The 18,224-nt window shown below is 39.7% G+C and overlaps 1 protein-coding gene and 1 long non-coding RNA gene across 5 annotated transcripts in view; both read right to left on the reverse strand.

Annotated features, from left to right (window-relative positions):
• LOC127536260 (uncharacterized) overlaps positions 1-12,100 on the reverse strand; it is a 31,595-nt gene extending 19,495 nt beyond the window's left edge. The window contains exons 1-2 of the long non-coding RNA XR_007945252.1: positions 11,979-12,100; positions 11,837-11,884 (exon numbers count right to left, since the gene is read on the reverse strand). This is a non-coding gene — a long non-coding RNA (uncharacterized LOC127536260). The remainder of the gene's footprint in view (positions 1-11,836; positions 11,885-11,978) is intronic.
• The window catches only part of LOC110969859 (major histocompatibility complex class I-related gene protein-like), a 176,500-nt gene extending 158,571 nt beyond the window's left edge, over positions 1-17,929 (reverse strand). For 2 of the 4 annotated variants that reach the window (XM_051956052.1, XM_051956053.1), the window contains exons 1-2: positions 17,646-17,928; positions 17,026-17,301 (exon numbers count right to left, since the gene is read on the reverse strand). In XM_051956052.1, coding sequence (XP_051812012.1) covers positions 17,026-17,301; positions 17,646-17,901 — 532 coding nt within the window. In that variant the 5' untranslated portion in view covers positions 17,902-17,928. Of the gene's footprint in view, positions 1-17,025; positions 17,302-17,645 lie in introns of all 4 variants that reach the window. The other 2 variants (XM_051956054.1, XM_051956051.1) reach the window with 2 other exon arrangements.
• Positions 17,930-18,224: the final 295 nt, after the last annotated feature.

Here is an 18,224-nt window from a genome sequence, read left to right on the forward strand (position 1 = left end):
GTAGTTCTCTTGCAGACTGAAAAAGATTGTCCCCCAGGATTTCAGTGTATTTTGCAGCATTCATTCTGCCCTCTAGCTTTACAAGCCTTCCAGGTCCAGTTGCTGAGAAACATCCCCACAGCATGATGCTGCCACCACCATGCTTCACCAAGCCCTGAACATGTCTTTCGGTGTCGTGGCTCTGGAAGCTTCCATAGAACCTCTAAACTACCTCTAAACCAGTAACACTAGTTACTAGTTACTCCACTACTTTGTTCAAGGAAGTCTTTCCTTTTATTAATACTGCAGTATTAAATATCATCAGCTTCTCTTTACTAACAGGCTGCGTACTGCGGACTTTTAAAGTTGCTGTAATAAAGCCACTTCTTAAAAAGCCTACTGTAGATCCAGGTGCTGTAGCTGGTTAACTATAGACCACATCCAACCTCCCTTTCACTTCTAAAATTCTTTAAAAGTTGTTGCAAACTGATTATGTGATTATCTGCACAGAAATCATTTGTCTGAAGAGTTTCCCCATTCTGATCAGTCTTCTATATCACGTCTACCATCCTAAATGCATTGCGTTGCTGCTGTGTGATTGGCAGATTAGATGTTTGTGTTGACAGCAGTAGAACATGTGCTCCCAATAATGTATCTGCTGAGTGTATATGTATAGCCAAATCTAAAGTGGTTACTGGTAGTTTTGCCAACACCAAATCAAGGCACTTTATTTACTCCTCTTTTCCTGTTTTTTTTTTAATTAAATATACATCTTGCAATATTTAGTTCCCTTCAAGACACAATTTTGAAAAACAAATGCACAACAACATTCAGGATAAACTAAAGACACATTTGGTGTGAATCCTGATCCTGGACGTCTGACGTTACGGTGAGCGTATTGCGTCATTTCCTGTTTCAGCACTGTGTTGTGGTGTTAGCATGGCTTCTGCTTCTGCTTCTTCCTCTCCCTCTCTCTCTTTCTCCTGCTCAGTGTGCCACATGTTTAGTTATTCCTCTGCCTCCTTTAGTGATAACGATATATGTAATAAGTGCAGCCTTTTGTAGTTCTGGAGGCGAGGCTCTCCGAATTGGAATCGCGGCTCCGCACCATGGAAAATAACCCGCTAGCAGCTAGCCAGGCCCCCTTAGCCGGTGCGGACCGCAATAGCTTAGCTTGTGTAGCATCTGTTAGCCGTCCCTTAGCAGCGCCCGAACAGCTGGGTGGATGGGTGACAGTTCGTAGGAAAAACAGTCCTAAACTCAAGCCTGCTGTCCCGGCTCACCACAAACCGCTTCATGTTTCTAATCGTTTTCCCCGCTCAGCGACACACCCGCTGAGAACCAACTCTGATCATTGGCAGCTCCATAGTCAGAAACGTGAAGCTAGCGACACCAGCGACCATAGTTAAATGCCTCCCAGGGGCCAGAGCGGGCGACATAGAAGCAAATTGAAAACTGCTGGCTAAAGATAATCGTAAATATAGTAAGATTGTTTTCACGTCGGCGGTAACGACACCCGGTTACGCCAATCGGAGGTCACCAAATTAGCGTGGCATCCGGTGCGTACTTTCACCAAAACCATGTCGGACTCCGTAATTTTCTCTGGACCCTTGCCTGATCTGACCAGCGATGACATGTTTAGCCGCATGTCGTCGTTTTCGCCGCTGGTTGTCTATGTGGTGTCCATCAAACGACGTGGGCTTTATTGATAATTGGAGCTCTTTTTGGGGGAAACCTGGTCTGATTAGGAGAGACGGCATCCATCCCACTTTGGCTGGTGCAGCTCTCATTTCTAGGAATATGGCTGATTTTATTAGTACTCCTAAAGCATGACAACCCAGAGTTAAGACCAGGATGCAGAGCTGTAGTCTTACACACCTCTCTGCAGTTTCCTCACAGCTGTCACCCTCCAGTAATTCAGTTAATTCAGTTAACTTTATTGAGACTGTGTCTGTCCCCGACCACCAAAATTCAATAAATTAAACAAATCAAAAATATACAAAAGAAATAGTAACGCACAAAAATTTAATAAAATTAATACCTCTATTTCAACAGAGCAAAGAGACAGGAAAATTAAATGTGGTCTGTTAAATATTAGATCTCTCTTGTCTAAATCTCTGCTAGTAAATGAGTTGATAACTGATCACCAGATTGATTTGTTCTGTTTGACTGAAACCTGGTTGCAGCAGGAAGAATTTGTTAGCCTAAACGAATCAACTCCCCCTAGTCATATTAACTGTCATATTCCTCGAATCACAGGCCGAGGAGGAGGAGTAGCAGCAATCCACCATTCTAGTTTAAAATGAACCAGAGGCCTAAACCTGATTACAGCTCATTTGAAAATCTCACTCTTAGTCTCTCTCATCCAAATTTGAAAGCTCAGAAACCAGTTTTATTTGTTGTTATATATCGTCCTCCTGCTCCTTATTCTGAGTTTTTATCTCAATTTCTCAGACTTTTTGTCTGAATTAGTGCTCAGTTCAGACAAAGTTATTATTGTGGGTGACTTTAAACATTCCATGTTGACGTAGACAGAGACAGCCTTTACAAACAGCTTTTTAATTCATTATTAGACTCAATTGGGTTTTTCTCAACATGTAAATAAACCAACTCATAGTTTTAATCAACACTCTTGACCTTGTCCTGACTTATGGCTTAGAAATTGAAGAGTTAACAGTATTTCCCCAGACCCTCTTCTTTTCTGACCATTTTATGATAACGTTTCAATTTAAAGTAAGGATGTTTAGCAGCTGAGAACAAATATCATTACAGTAGGTGTTTGTCCTGACAATTCAGTAATCTAAATTTAAGGAAATAATACCCTCACTGTTTACTTCAGCAACATTTACTGATAAATCAGAAGGCAAATATTATTATTTTACCCCCACAGAAGTGGATTATTATGTTAATAATGCTTCAGCCTCACTGCGTACAACTCTTGATAGTGTTGCACCTGTAAAAAAGAAAGTTATATCTCAGAGAAGACTTGCCTCCTTGGTATAATTCCCAGCTGCCGGACTTAAAGCAGGCATCCCCGAAAGCTGGAAAGAAGTGGTATTCCACTAATTCAGAGGAAGTGTATCTGGCTTGGAAAAATAGTCTAGTAATCTATAAAAAGCTCTTCAAATGCCAGGACAACTTATTATTCATCTTTAATAGATGAGAACAAGAACAACCCCTTAGGTTTCTCTTTAGCACTGTTAGCCAGGCTGACAAGAGTCAGAGCTCTGTTGAACCTTGTATTCCTTTAGTTTTAACCAGTAATGACTTCATGAGCTTCTTTACGCATAAAATAGTTCTGATTAGAGATAAATTAATCTGGCCCTTCCTACAAATGTCACAGATGCTTTTGAATTGGCTGTTAGACCTGATGAATCTTTAGAATTCTCACTCCTATATGTCTCTCTGAACTAATTTCAACAGTTCTACATCCAAACCATCAACATGTCTTTTAGATCCTATCCCAACTAGACTCTTCAAGGAGATTTTACCTTTAATTAATTCTTCAATGTTAGATCTGATTAATCTCTCTCTAGTAACAGGCTATGTACCACAGGCTTTTAAGGTTGCTGTCATCAAACCTTTGCTTAAAAGCCCACTTAGATCCAGATGTGTTAGCTAACTATAGACCGATATCCAACCTACCATTTCTCTCTAAAATTCTGGAAAGAACAGTTGCAAATCAATTATGTGAACACTTACAAAGGAATAATTTGTTTGAAATGTTTCAGTCAGGCTTCAGAGTGCATCATAGCACAGAAACAGCTCTAGTGAAAGTTACTAATGACCTTCTCATAGCATCAGATAATGGACTAGTCTCTATACTTGTTTTGTTAGATCTAGTGCAGCGTTTGACACAATCGACCACAAAATTTTATTACAGCGTCTAGAATATTCAATTGGCATTAAAGGGACAGCACTGGATTGGTTTAAATCCTACTTATCAGATAGGTTCCAGTTTGTGCATTCAACAATAACTCTTCTGAGCATACTAAAGTTAATCACGGAGTTCCTCAGGGTTCTGTCTTAGGACCCGATACTTTTCACATTATACATGCTTCCTTTAGGCAATATTATTAGGAAGCATTGTATTAACTTCCATTGTTATAGGCAATGACACACAATTGTATTTATCTATGAAGCCAGAATGAAACTGATCAGTTAGCTCGACTGCAAGATTGTCTTAAGGACATTAAAACCTGGATGACTTTTAACTTCCTACTGCTAAATTCAGACAAAACTGAAGTCATTGTATTTGGCCCCCAAACATCTTAGAAACTCGCTTTCCAAAAGCAAATAGTTTACTCTGGATGGCATCACATTGGCCTCCAGTACTACTGTGAGGAATCTTGGAGTTATTTTTGACCAGGACATGTCCTTTAACTCACACATAAAGCAAGTCTGTAGGAACTTCCTTTTTTCACCTGCGTAATATTGTAAAATCAGGAACATTCTGTCTCAGAGTGATGCAGAAAAATTAGTTCATGCTTTTGTTACTTCCAGGCTTGACTATTGCAATCCTTATTATCGGGTTGTCCAAATAGCTCTCTTAAACATCTACAGTTGATCCAAAGCGCTGCTGCGAGAGTACTGACAGGAAGTTAGCAAAAGAGTTCATATTTCCCCTATACTTGCTTCTCTCACTGGCTTCCTGTTAAATCCAGAATAGAATTAAAAATCCTTCTTCTGACATATAAAGCTCTTAATAACCAATCTCCATCATATCTTAAAGATCTGATAGTACCTTATTATCCTAGTAGAACTCTTCGCTCTCAAACTGCAGGCTTACTTGCTTGTTCTAGAATTTCTAAAAGTAGATGGGAGGCAGAGCCTTCAGTTATCAGGCGCCTCTCCTGTGGAACCTGCTCCCAGTTTGGGTTCGGGAGGCAGACACCCTCTCTATTTTTAAGACCAGGCTTAAAGCGTTCCTTTTTGACAAATCTTATAGTTGGGGCTGACTGGGTGACCCACAGAGGTTCGGCTTGTGTCTTCATTGTACAGCTGACTCCTCTTGGACGTCCCTTCGTTCTGCCTAGTCATGCTGCTATAGGCCTAGGCTGCTGGGGGACTTTTCTTGACGCACTGAGCCCTTCTCTATCTACCTTTACATTTAATATGTATACCGTTATTGCAGTACATTCACTCTGTTTCCCCCTGTGCTATTTCTCCGAGTGTCCCTGGTCCCAGAGCTGGATGCTTCAGATCTGCGGTCGATGTTCCACCAGCTGGTCCAGTCTCCACCATGTCCACTGTGGGATGCTGCTACTGACCTTCCAGCCCTCTGCTTCCAATTCCCTTTTTCCACCAGTCAACTCTGCATCGCCTTCAATACTGTTATGCTAACTTACATACTGTTTGAATTTTACTGCTAGCTATATAAGGAGTATGTTTAATGTCAGAGCCGTACATCATAAAGAGTAAACTATGAGTCAGTTTTCAATGTTAGCTTATACTTTGTCTGTGTCACATATCCTGTCATGCATGTATCCAAATGTGTGTTGTGTTTTCCTTGCTTTCCCACCCCTCCCTCTTCTCCCATCCCTCCCCCTTGCCCTCTTCTGTCCTTCTCAACCCGCCCGGCCAGCAGGCAGATGGGTCCCCCCTATTTAGAGCCGGGTTCTGCTCGAGGTTTCTTCCCTGTTAAAAGGGTGTTTTTCCTTGCCACTGTCGCCTTTGGGCTTGCTCTGGGGGTCAGGCATATGGGTTCTGTAAAGCGTCTTGAGACGATTTGACTGTAATTGACGCTATATAAATAAAATTGAATTGAATTGAATTGAATTTGTGGACGTCGGCTTTTGCGTTGTTGCAAACTTTTAGTTTTGTTAAAATGCTGTAAGAGAAACTACACCATCTTATCAAACAAATCAGTTTCTACAAGACTCTGCATGTTTAAAACTCTTAAAACATCTTACCTGAAAGTGTGACGGGAAATAAAACGAGCAGAAAAACAAACTCCATCGTGGTTGAGTGACTGCTGCTGAGGGTCAAGTGTGTGAAACTGCGATGAAAAAACCAAGCGAGGAAAACTGCAATAGAGTCTGACAGTAAATTCAAGGAGTGCTTCTTATCAGCTGAAACAATCAGAAGCAAACAGTGAACAAAACAGGTTTGGTTGAAAGCGTTAGTTTACATAATCTGTGAGGAGGAGTCTGAAGAACTAACTTCAAACAAGAACAAAAAAGATGAATAGTTAAGTGGCTTCAGAATGAGTTGCCACTGTTAATCTCTCATTACAAAAGTTAATGTGAATAAATAAATATACAGTTTTAAAATGAAAATGAAGACAGTTTTAAACAAAAGAAACTGATTCCAGCTGTCAGACAGTTTGTGCGTCACATTCACAGTAAAGCAGAACATCACCTGCATGAGTTATTGATTTTAAACCAAACAGTAAATGGACCTCAGTGACTCGTCTCTAACAGGACATCAGCTCCACTTAAAAGAAGAATTAAAGCAAAATGGTCAAACAGCATGAATAATAGATAAAAGGCAGAACAGCAGCAGGACGTCCACATTTGTATGAATATTTTCAAACTTTATTTCAAACTTTATTTTAGTCCTCTGCAGGTCAGTGCAGCCCGAAATTTATGTTCATATGCATCCTTCATATACATTTCAAAGACACACAGTGGATCTTTGAAATGTATATGAAGGATGCATTTCAAGCAGACGAAACAGGGAATAGAACAGGACACCTGGAAGCTCCTGTGTTTGTGTCAGAAAGTGTTTTTTCCTGGTTCTGGTTTCTAAGAATTCATATCCAGTCATACAGCCGCTGCTCTACATAAATAATTCTGTTCTTCTGCCACATCCCATCATCTGCAAACACCGATTACTAAAAGGAAGAAGTGGAGGTGGGGCTGTTCCAATATAAGAGACAAGGATGCATTCAAGAGCAGCAATCAGGGTTGTTAAAACTCTTTATGCTTCTATGTGACGTCACCTCAAATATAATGTTCTTACTGTACAAATTTGATCCAACTGACCTGCAAGCTTATTAAACAGCACACTGATTACAATTCTACAGTTCTACAATTTCATTTAGCAGACGCTTTTGTCCAAAGCGACGTACAACACAAGCAAGAATTCAGACATAAACTGATTAACTACTGTAGAATGTTTTAAAATGCCACAATGTCTTAAAATGCAACAAAAAATGAAGACAATCAAACAAAAATGATATAAAATGTCAACTTTAAAGAAGTATTGCACATAAGTGATTTCACTTTTTGTGGATGGTTACATCAACAATGTTTACACGACTCTTCTATCAGCTCCACTTTATATCAACTCATTATCATTTAATAAGTTTAAAAAAATCACAACTTAAACCAGAGCAAGATCATGTGCTCACACAGACATCTAAAATGTCAGAATATCACACTGAAAATGACAAGAAATGACAACATAGAGCATGAGCCCCAAACTTAAATGAGCTCTGATACTCTTCTTTTTCATTATGACACATTTACATCAGTAGCCTCTTAAAATTATTATTATTATTAGTGTTAAGATTGTTATTATTAGTCTGAACAATACGCTCTTTTTGAAAATAAATTTTAAAAAAGTTTTCCACATATGTGGACTCCAGGTCCTAGGAGGTTCAAAGTGTATAATCTACATACAGTGCCGTGAAAAAATTATTTGCACCCAGACAATTGATTTCATCTTCACCATCCACACCTACATATGATTCCTGCCAGACTTGTTGAATCTAAACATCACTAAATAGAACCTGTCTGGTATTGTGAAGTAGCTAATGGGCCTTAAAAAGCAGGACATGAAGCCACGTTCTAAAGAGACTGAAGAACAGATGTGAAAGAAAGTCACTGACATTTATCATTCTGGAATAGTTACAAAGTCATTGCTGAGGCTCTGGGACTCCAGAGAACCACAGTGAGAGTATTTATCAACAAATGGAGAAAACATGGAACAGTGGTCAATTTTCCCAGGAGTTGCCGGCCGACCAACATTTCTCCAAGAGCATGTTGATATCTAATCCAGGAGTCACAAAAGAACCCAGATGAACAGCAAAAGATCTGCAGACCTCAGTTAAGGCCCGTCTACATGATTCCACAATAAGGAAGAGTCTGGGAGAAAATCACATCTTTAGGAGAGTTGCAAGAATAAAACCACTACTGACCAAAAAGAACAGAAAGGTTTGTCTGGTATTTACAAAAAAAATCTAAATGAATTCCAACACTTTTGGGATAACATCCTGTTTACTGATGAGTCAAAGGTGGAACTTTTTGGAAGACATGAGTCCATTACCTCTGGTATGAAGCCAATATTGCATTTCACAGACGAACATGATATCAACAGTGAAACATGGTGGAAGGACTGTGATGGTTCTGCTTTCTATCAGAAATTTCTAACATCCATCACCAGTTCAGGACCTAAAGCTCAACACAAATGTGCTATGCAGTAAAATAAAGACCCAAAGCACACAAGCAGGTCCACCTCTGCGTGACTCAAAAAGAACAAAATGAAGGTTCTGGAGTGGTCAAGTCAAAGGATGAATCCAATCAAATGAGATGCAGTGGCAAGACTTTAAAAGGGCAAAAAAAAAAAAAAAATCTAATGTGGCTGAGATAAGACTATTTAGCAGAGAAGAGTGGGTCCAAATTCCTCCATGTGAAAGACTGATCACACACATTTAACTGCAGTTGTTGCTGCCAAAGAAGGTCCAACCAGTTTACAGATTAAGGGGGGCAAATACTTTTTCACAGGGGAGATACAAGTTTTAAATTTGTCATTTAAAAACTATGTTTTGTGTTTTATGTCTGTAATATTAAATAAAGATCAATTTCAGTCTTGGGATCTGGAACATTTAAGTGTGAGGAAATGTGGAAAAATAGAAGACATCAGGAACGAGAAAAGCAGTCAGAGAGCGCAGTACTCTGCCAAGGCTGCTCAGTTGACTTATTATTTTCAATGGATGAAATGTTTAATAAAAATGAACATGTGCTGAGCACAGGCATGTGTAAGGCATGTGTATGTTATATATGAATACCAAGCTCTATGTAAATTACACTTATGAAGGTGTGTTGATCAGTTCATCACTTTTGGCAAGCCTTTGTTTTGCTAGTGTTAAAATAACAGTTCCCTCCATGTTATAGTTTAAAGGCAAATTTTTAATGTCTCGGGCTTTTATTTTGTAACCATTCCAGCGGCACAGGAAGTATTGTCTAAGAAGCGGTACTTGACCATAGACTGTATATATAGTGGACGTAGCATCTGGCTCCAGAATTGAAGCCCACCCGGAAGTGTCAAAAACTTGCAATATCACGCCATCCGCTAGGGTTGGCTCCAAAAAGCTTTTTCTCCATCGACCCCAATTCATTTTTGGAAAAAATAAAATTTGATAGACTGATTTTCTACAGCTCAGGATTTTTTTCCCGTTAGTTTTCATGGTCAAAATGAGAGATCAGGTGGCCGATCTTAAAATAAATCAATACTGAATTTTAAATAAATCGTTAAAGTTGGTGCAGCCAGGGGCGTGGCTATACTTGATAGACAGCAACAGAAGCCTCTGCGGTAAAATGTGGGCGGGATAAGAGAGTCCTCAGCCAATCCTGCGCCTAGTTGCTCTCCGGTCCAGCCTGTTTGATGAAAATTCAGATACAGATGACAGTCAACGGTTCCACACTGTTGCTGTCTAGTAAAGGATGTGTTTAAACTTATAAGCACCGAGCGTGGACAAGGTGTTACAGTGAAGAAATGAAAGGACAGAAAGGTGAATCTGCATTTAAGGCTGATGGCTGAACTTAACGTGTCTGGCTGGGGTTTGCTACATGAACATGAACTAAATATGTAGCGGTCGGCAGGAATTGATGAGAAACACCAAACAGTTTAATCGTTTGTTCCTTGTATGACTTCCAACTGATAAATCATGGTCAATTTGTAGTAGGATTGCAATCGGAAGCGCTCGTTTCTATAAGTACTACACACCTGATTTAATAGAAAAATAATTTCAGATTGAGGAGTAAATACATCAGGAGGGCGAACCAAGTCAAGAACTAACTGACAACTTCATGACAACGTTGGCATTGGGACAAATTTAGTTAACCATCAGTTAATTCAAAGCTTAAGAGCATCCAGCTCTTAAGCTGGATGCACTAAAATGAAATGACATTTTAGTTTTGTATTATTTTGATGTAAGTGCCCACAGTGCCATGTGACACCCTGTCCAGCAGATCCAGAAAATTCCTGTTACGTCCACATATTGCATCCATGCTCACCTCATAAAAACGAGGTACAATTCAGGGCAGAATTTCTTCTTAATATATTCTTTTCACCGTCCTTATACCCCTGTCTTTTAAGCTGCTAATGGTGAACTTTCCCCACTGTGGCATCAATAAAGTTTATCTTACCTTAATCTGCTGCATCAATATTTCTTATATCAGTATGAATCAGTATTATACCACTGATATGCATAATATTGTTATTTTCCACATCCACTTGAATATCCACACCTGGAAGAATCATTACTCATGTGTGTTTCGTTTATTTACATTTTGTACTGATGTTCCCAACACATTTGCCCTTTATCATTTGCTGCTGTTAGACTGCAAATTTTTCCACTGTGTGATTTATAAACTCTTATCCTAATATTTAGCACACTGCGGGAATACAAGTACCTGTTCAGGACATTGTATTTTAGATTGTTTAAGGATTTTATTTCAATGTATTCAAGTTGACAGACCGCTGCCTTTGGCCAAGTCAGCTGGGATACACTCCAGCCCTGCCATGACCCTAATAAGGATTAAGCAGTTTATAGATAATAGATGGATGGATGGATTTAGGTTACTGATAACTTACATGAACTAATAACCTGATTATCTTCCAATAAAAACAAAAATAATCGCATAAAAAATGTGAAGAAAAATACCACAAATACAACAGAAGCTGCCATGACACTAATGTGTGTTTAGACAGTGATGGCAAACAAGTAGACATAGTTTATAATCTGTAAACCATTCTTCATAGATATACATGCCATATACATATAGACATGCAATATGTGTTCAAACTATGAGAATAATCATATTAAGTTGTTCTTGTACCTGTGGTTAGACTTAAAACCAATCAGATGGTTTTGCATCACAGATAAGAAACTAAACATTTAAAGTGTCCACATTTTTTGCACAATACTGGACACAAAATTAAACTGAAGAGACAAGAGTTTCCAACCCAGGTTAGTTGCAGAGGCTTCATATTTGGAAAACAGAATCAATTCACGGTTTCAACAGAATCTCAACTTCACTGGAGTTTATTCTCCTCCTCCTGTCTTCCCTGAGAGTCTGTCAGGACAGATTAAGAAATGAAGAAGTTAAATAACTGGTCAGATGCTCAGTAGAATTCATGATACATGACTATTTATTGGATACTAACAATTAAAAGGAGTAATAGGCTGGTGTTTACAGGACAGCAAATATTATCTCAGTATGCTGTTGAGTGTTTTTAGGTTCATTTATATCTGCAATGCATAGATGGAACAAGGATGTACTCACTGTGATCAGTTAGGATCTGAATGTCTGTCTGCAGAATCTGAGGCTAAAAACAAAACAAAGCCTTAGTTTAAAACCCAAAAGAGAAGACTGCTAAGATCAGACTGATTACAGATCTGCAGTAAATATCAGAAAATCTTACTGTTAGCAGGTCTGAACTCTGAAACAAAGATGAGAGATGACTGAAGTTAAAATGATGGATCTATAATAATTCGCCATAAAGAAATTTCACAGATTTCTGCTTTGAATGTGAAGGCAGGGACAGCTGCTCTTGTGTTACTGTGTACCGTTAGTCTTCTTTCTCCACATGAAGAGTCCAGTGATGCAGAGCAACAGCAACAGCAGACCTACAACTACTCCAATGACAGCACCAGCAGGAAACCCTGATGGAGGAACTGGAACCAAAACACAACCCTCAGATTTCATCTCTACTGCAGAATGAGGATAAATATGTTTCATTTCCAGACTCCACTGTTCTGACTGACTTACCCCAGTTAGTCCTGATCACTGATTTGTCCAGTAGTTGTGATGATGTCGTCTTTGACACCAGACATCTGAAACACACAGTCGTACTTCTTCAAATCTTCAGGAGCGATTGATGAGATGTTCAGGTCAACACTCATCTGGAAGGTTCCATCATGGTTGGGAGGATCTCTCCTTTGTCCACGTCCTCATGAAGCTCCTCTCCATCTTTCCTCCAGAACAAGTCGCTCTGTCGGGGTAGAAACCTGTAGCGTGGCAGGTGACCGGAGAGAGGGAGTCTTCTGGAGGAGAGACACTGAGGGAAGATCTGGAGAGAGAAACTGATGAGTCTTAACTCAGGCTTTAAAAAATGTAATATCGGTCTATATCATTATTGTTTTTTTGCCTATCATGACAACCCATAAGATAATACCTGGATTTCGTATTTCTGGCGTGTAAATGATGGCATCATCAAACTGCGTCGCGAAGCATGTAAACAAGTGCATGGTTAAAGCAGGGGAGCCAACCTTTTTTGACCCAAGTTCTACTTTTCAAGCAGCCAACCTCTCGAGATCTACCAGTCCAGTGTCAACAATCACAAACCACACACATTAGCCGTCAGTAACTAACCTACCAACACTTTTTCTTGTCACACAAGCGGAATCACATCACCACATCACCAACCGCTCCCTGTCTCTTTCCCACTTGCACACGATGTTGTTTGTTTGAAATTACTCATCAAATAAAAGAAAAAGCACGTTAAGTATTTTGTCAATGCTCTGGCCAGTGGCTTCGTCATACACAATAAAACCATACATTTTGAGAAGCCAGACCCATAGAGCTGCTGTCTGCTCTGAAACTCACAACTCATTGACTGGAGCAGCAACCACTGCTGAGATACTGTCATCAGACTGACCAGGTTAGTGATTAAAAAAATACGTTTATGCACATTCCTTGCAGAACACTGCTTGTCATTCATCAGCTCTCAGCCACTTGTTAATCTGTGTATAAAGTTGACTGAAGATAAAAATTCTTTTTTCAAACTGTCCTTGTAAAATCAGCATGCGGTTCACAAATATGGATGACATAGCACCAGCATTTAAGAAAAGTCTTTCTGAAAAGCTTAAAAAAAAAATGGTGTGTTTCATTGTATATGACAAAGCCACTAGCCAGAGCATTGACAAAATACTTAATGTGCTTCTTCTTTTTCTTTTTTATGATGATGATGCCGAGGCCAGATTAACTACTCAATGTCTGCAAACAGAAAAAGTGAACATTGCCAATGCCTCAACATTTATGCAAGAAGTAAAAGATGTCCGAAAGAAAGAAGAAATAGACAGGAAAAAATAAAGATTCAGTTTAGCAGTTGTTGTAGCACAGTAAATGTTTTTAATTGAACTGAACTGTAGTTGTCTGTAGGAAACTGTATTTGTTTATTTTCTATTTCTTATTTCTGATTATTTAAGTTACCAGTTTCTTAGAGCACTTCAATGTTTTGTTGTTGTCATTATTTGAACTGAACTATAGTTTGTTGTTATAAATTATATTTTTATTTATTTAGTAATTTTTTGCACTGTAACTGTTTACATAGTTGTTATTTCTGAATAAATAGTGCAAATGGTGCACATATTGTTAAAAGGTGAATCAGTGTCCTTTTTCCATGTGTTTTACTGATGGTTGCTGAACAATATATTTGCACCATGTTGCAGCCAAGATGGAGTACCTTACCACCACCAACTGACCTTTTCTGTGTTACTGTAATCTGTAGTCTAGTTTGCGAAGGCAGACATCTTAATTTCTTATTAGTTCGCTTGTACCCTTGACCCACACCCAAAAGGTAAAAAGTTCAGGTTTAGGATTATTTCACTTTAAGCCCTGCAACATGTGGCTGCAGTAACAAGGCTTGCTGTGCCTGACTAACAATATGTCTGTGACTTGGAATCATTTCCAAGCCCACATATATCGGTATCAGTATTGGTACGATATCGGTATCAGTTGATATTGTTATTGGAAATTAAGAGCTGGACAATATTGGCATATCGGTTATTGGACCAAAAAAAAGCCAATATCAGACTCTTAACTGAATATAACAGATTAGAAGGCTCTATTATAGAGTGAGATTAGTGGGTTAGCAGGTATGTTGAGCCTTAAGTCAGAGTTTTCAGTGCAGTGATGGTGGTTCTCTTTTAACCTGTGTTATGGGACAGTGTCAGACCTAAATGCACTTCAATACAATATCATGTTTACATATATGAAGTCTGAAGTTTAACTGCTCTAATGTGCTAGCTTGGAAAATCCAAACTGAATCTCCATGTACTGTAATCTCCTATCTCCATGTTAGGAGATACAGGAGAGTCAGTTTGGCATTAGGCGAACTGTCCCCTCCCGGGACAGTTTGGTACGACCATCATAGCACGGGAGGCGGGAGTTAATGCTGTGTCATCTTCAGCGCCTGGATTAAAATCAAAGCAAATCTTTTTGTGGTCTCTTGGCGTTAGTCGTTGCCTCTTTTCACTTGACGTTTTCGACGATGAGGAGGCAGTGGATGGCTCATTACTTTCGGCTTACTTGCCATTGTTTGTACAGAGGAAATCCCGTTCCAAACGTGTGAGTAAATTTAAGCAACTTTTACACATACGCACCGACTTGGTTTGGCTCCAATTTAAAGTTTTCCTTAACACCGCTAATCGTTCGGAAGGAGTCTTTTGTTGTGTAGCCTTTTCAAAATAAGTGTTGTACTTGAGAGTACCCCATGTATTCGCAGATTTTTGTGACAAAAACGGCAGTAATCATTCACCGCGACGCTTTCTCGGCTGCATGCCATTGTTGTTTGGACTACATGGACTTCAAGGTCGATTGTTTGTGCGTCACATCCGTGTTACGCTGATTGGTTCTTTCTCGTTCAAGCTGCATTCGTTAGCCCCTCCTTTTTGAAATCGTCTCGTATCATCAACAATGCCAGACTGCCTTTATTTGTATTATATATTAATACATAAAGTCAGTCTGGATTTTCCAGGCAACTAATGTGCAGCTGTCAGAAATAATCAGCTGCATTTATCTTTAAAGTAAATATTACTACATTGAACAGTTATCTACCAACATTCCTGTTGGGCTTCATTTGCAGGTCGCAGTGCTTTTTTACTGTGATATATTTTTATTTTCCTCATTGTCCTCCGTTATAATAACCTGCTAACGAAAGCAGCTGACATGATTGTTTCATTTTGTAGAGAAGAAGAGTCAAACTACGCATCCAAACGCGTCTTTTTATCTGAACGCACTTGCGAGTTTACTGCAGAAATTCTGAGAACATTGATAACCACCTTCACAATAACTGTTAACCCCTCAATGCCTGAATTTATTTACAATTAAAAAAAGGCATTTTATTTTGTGTTTTTGCTTTCCAGCTGATTCTAAATTAAGTGGAGATTGTTAATTTGTCTGCTCCATTAGAATAGATATATAACATTAATAGCAGATATATAATAACTTGGCCGCCACTCCGACTGATCCTATGAGAAACGAGTTCTTGCAAAAGGTTCCAAGGTATGTATTGAATATGCACAAACCAGCATTGGGGGATGAATACGCTATCTGGACTGCAGTCTGAATGAAAGTGGTATGATGCAAATTCGGGACAAGGGGTTAACTCTGACTGGGGTTTCGTCGAGCTGACTTACACAAAGAAAGCCCAGTTGTGTCAAACCAGCTTCGCAGTTTACCTCTCTGGATGTGTTGTGTGTCTGTCACAGTCCCTGGTTGCCGTATACTTTATGTGGTGGATCCTTTGTAGTCTCTGTGTGAGGAGATGGGTTGTGCTGACTTTCCATTATGGCTGGCTGAGGAGCTCCAGAGTCCACATGGCTCCAATCAGGATGACTGACCTGGAGCTTTCAGCCTGCTCTGAATCTCATTCCTCTTTCCACCTACTGTTGTGCCTGATTGGACCACCACCCAGCTCCCTCCACCTTCATCCAATCCAACTGCAGCAATCACCACACCTAAGGTTTAAATCCGCAGCCTAACCCACAGTCCAGGTGATTGTGATTTAGCACAAGCAGCTTGACTCTGTGCCTTGTGTCTTGTCTCTTTTGCTCTTTGTAAAATATGTAACTTCTGTTAGCAGCTGCTTAACTAGGCTAGGAGTTCCTTGTGTCTATTGTTTACTGTAGCCCATTGAGAAATGAATGTGGGCAGGAGCTGCCAATCCAATCGGCGGGATTTGGGAGGTCGAGTGATGATGTCGATTACGTCCTTTTCCATAAAGTCAGACTGCACACTACTCAGCACCAGACCACTGAACATTCTCAGTCAGGTCAGATTCTCATTCAAGTCTAGCTCCTTGTTTCATGCCTTGTAATAATTCCGTGTCTCCTGCTTTCCAGTTTGAACCTCCCATCTGCTCAAGCCCGGATTCCTCAGTACCCTCCCTCATAAGTCTTCTGTACTCTCACAAGTCTCCTGGAATCCACCTGCACTCCCTACCTCTCTTACTCGGACCCTCACCCCACTGGACAAAGTCTCTCCATCTACAACATCTGCCTGCCTCACTCCACCATCGGCCATGCCACACACTGCTCCAGTCTGCCACTTCCAACACTGTTCCCTTTCTTGTCTCGTGACAGTTAAGTTTCTTGCTCAATTGCTGTATCCTGTGTAAGGTAATGATTGTTTGGAGCTGCTGATTAGTAGGTTGTATTTTTGTCAGTCACATGGGTGTTGCTATAGTGTCTGTAAGTTTGGTTGTGGAGTTTACTAGTTATCTTCTGGTATGTTGTTTGCTATGTTTTTAATAACTTTTTCATTGGTTCTCTGAGTTAGCAGCACCCATCAGCCCTATTTTCTTTGTTTTATCACCTTTTCATTTGTTAATTAAATTGGAGGAGAATAGGTAGTAATCACTCAGCAATAAATTGCTTTACTTCACCAATAACCTTTCTTTTTGGTTACACCTAGTTGAACCTAAACAGCTGGATCATAACTTTGTCTATGCACCGTTTAATTTTCACTGGATGCTCCTGTGGATAGAAACAGATGGAGTACAGAACTATGTGTATTTCAGGTTGTGTAATTCTACCTGTTCTTTGCAGAGAACTCCTCGCGTAGTGCACATACTTCTTCAGCCAGTCAGGGAACATGTGGAAAGAGTATTTATTGTACTCTCGTCTAGCTTTGTCTGCATCCCATCTCAGTTTGGTGATGAATGCCTGTGGTTTTGGAGCGGTCCATGTCAGCGTCTGCAGGTCCAGCGCTAAGAAGTCTTCTCCATCATATCCATATTGATTAAAACCTCTGATTTCTCCAGTTTCATCATCCCATTCACAGCCACTCAATTGCTGTAGGATGTGGACACCTGGGACACAGAGGGAGATTGTATTGGTTTACTGTTAAGGCTGGCTGATATGAACATAAACAACAGTCACTCAACAGTCTTCTGACTGATAGACAACCAGCACTACAACTACAACCGACAAGTAAAATTCTAGTACAAAACTTCATTGATCAGTAAATAATTTCATAAAGACACCAGCTTTTCTGCTTGCAGATGTTAGCTTCACAAACGTCATAGTAATGGCTGCAAGTCATTGAGACTTGTCCTAAAAAAACACTAAAGAAGAACTGATATTTGGTGCAGCATCTTCCAACAGAGGAACAACACATTTTAGCAGTGAAAACGTATACTAAAAAAAATCTTACCTCTGGTTTGGTTGAAGCGTTTCATCAAGCTGTCAATGGTGGCTCTGAGGAAGTGCGGGGTTGCATAGCATTCGTTAATATAATACTTCAGGTGTTGTGGGTCGTGTTCTATCAACTTTTTCATCCAGTCCTGTGTGAGTTCAGGCATCCTGATGTTACTGTCACAGTAACCCACCTGAACTTCATCAACCAGGACAGAACCCATAAACTCTGGGAAGTCTGGGACTCCAGAAGTTGCAGTGACAAAAAACATCATGGAGTGTTCCACTGGAGGGAAAAGAAGGTTTTCAGTTTTTGAATTTACAAAGTTTACTATGAGTTTTTATCTGAATTCTCAGAGTTCTTGGTTAACTTGGTGCTCAGTACAGACAATCATTATAGTGGGTGACTTAAATATCTATGTGGTTTATGAAAATGACAGCCTTAACTCGCATTTAGCTGACTGTTAGACTCAGTTGTTTTTTCTCAAAATGTGAACAAACCACATCACAGTTTTAATCACACCCTTGATCTTGTCATGATACGTGGGATACAAATTGAATATCTTACTGTTTTTCAACAAAACTATTTTGCCAGATG

Source organism: Acanthochromis polyacanthus, chromosome 11 (assembly GCF_021347895.1).
Source record: "Acanthochromis polyacanthus isolate Apoly-LR-REF ecotype Palm Island chromosome 11, KAUST_Apoly_ChrSc, whole genome shotgun sequence".
Lineage (NCBI taxonomy): Eukaryota > Metazoa > Chordata > Actinopteri > Pomacentridae > Acanthochromis > Acanthochromis polyacanthus.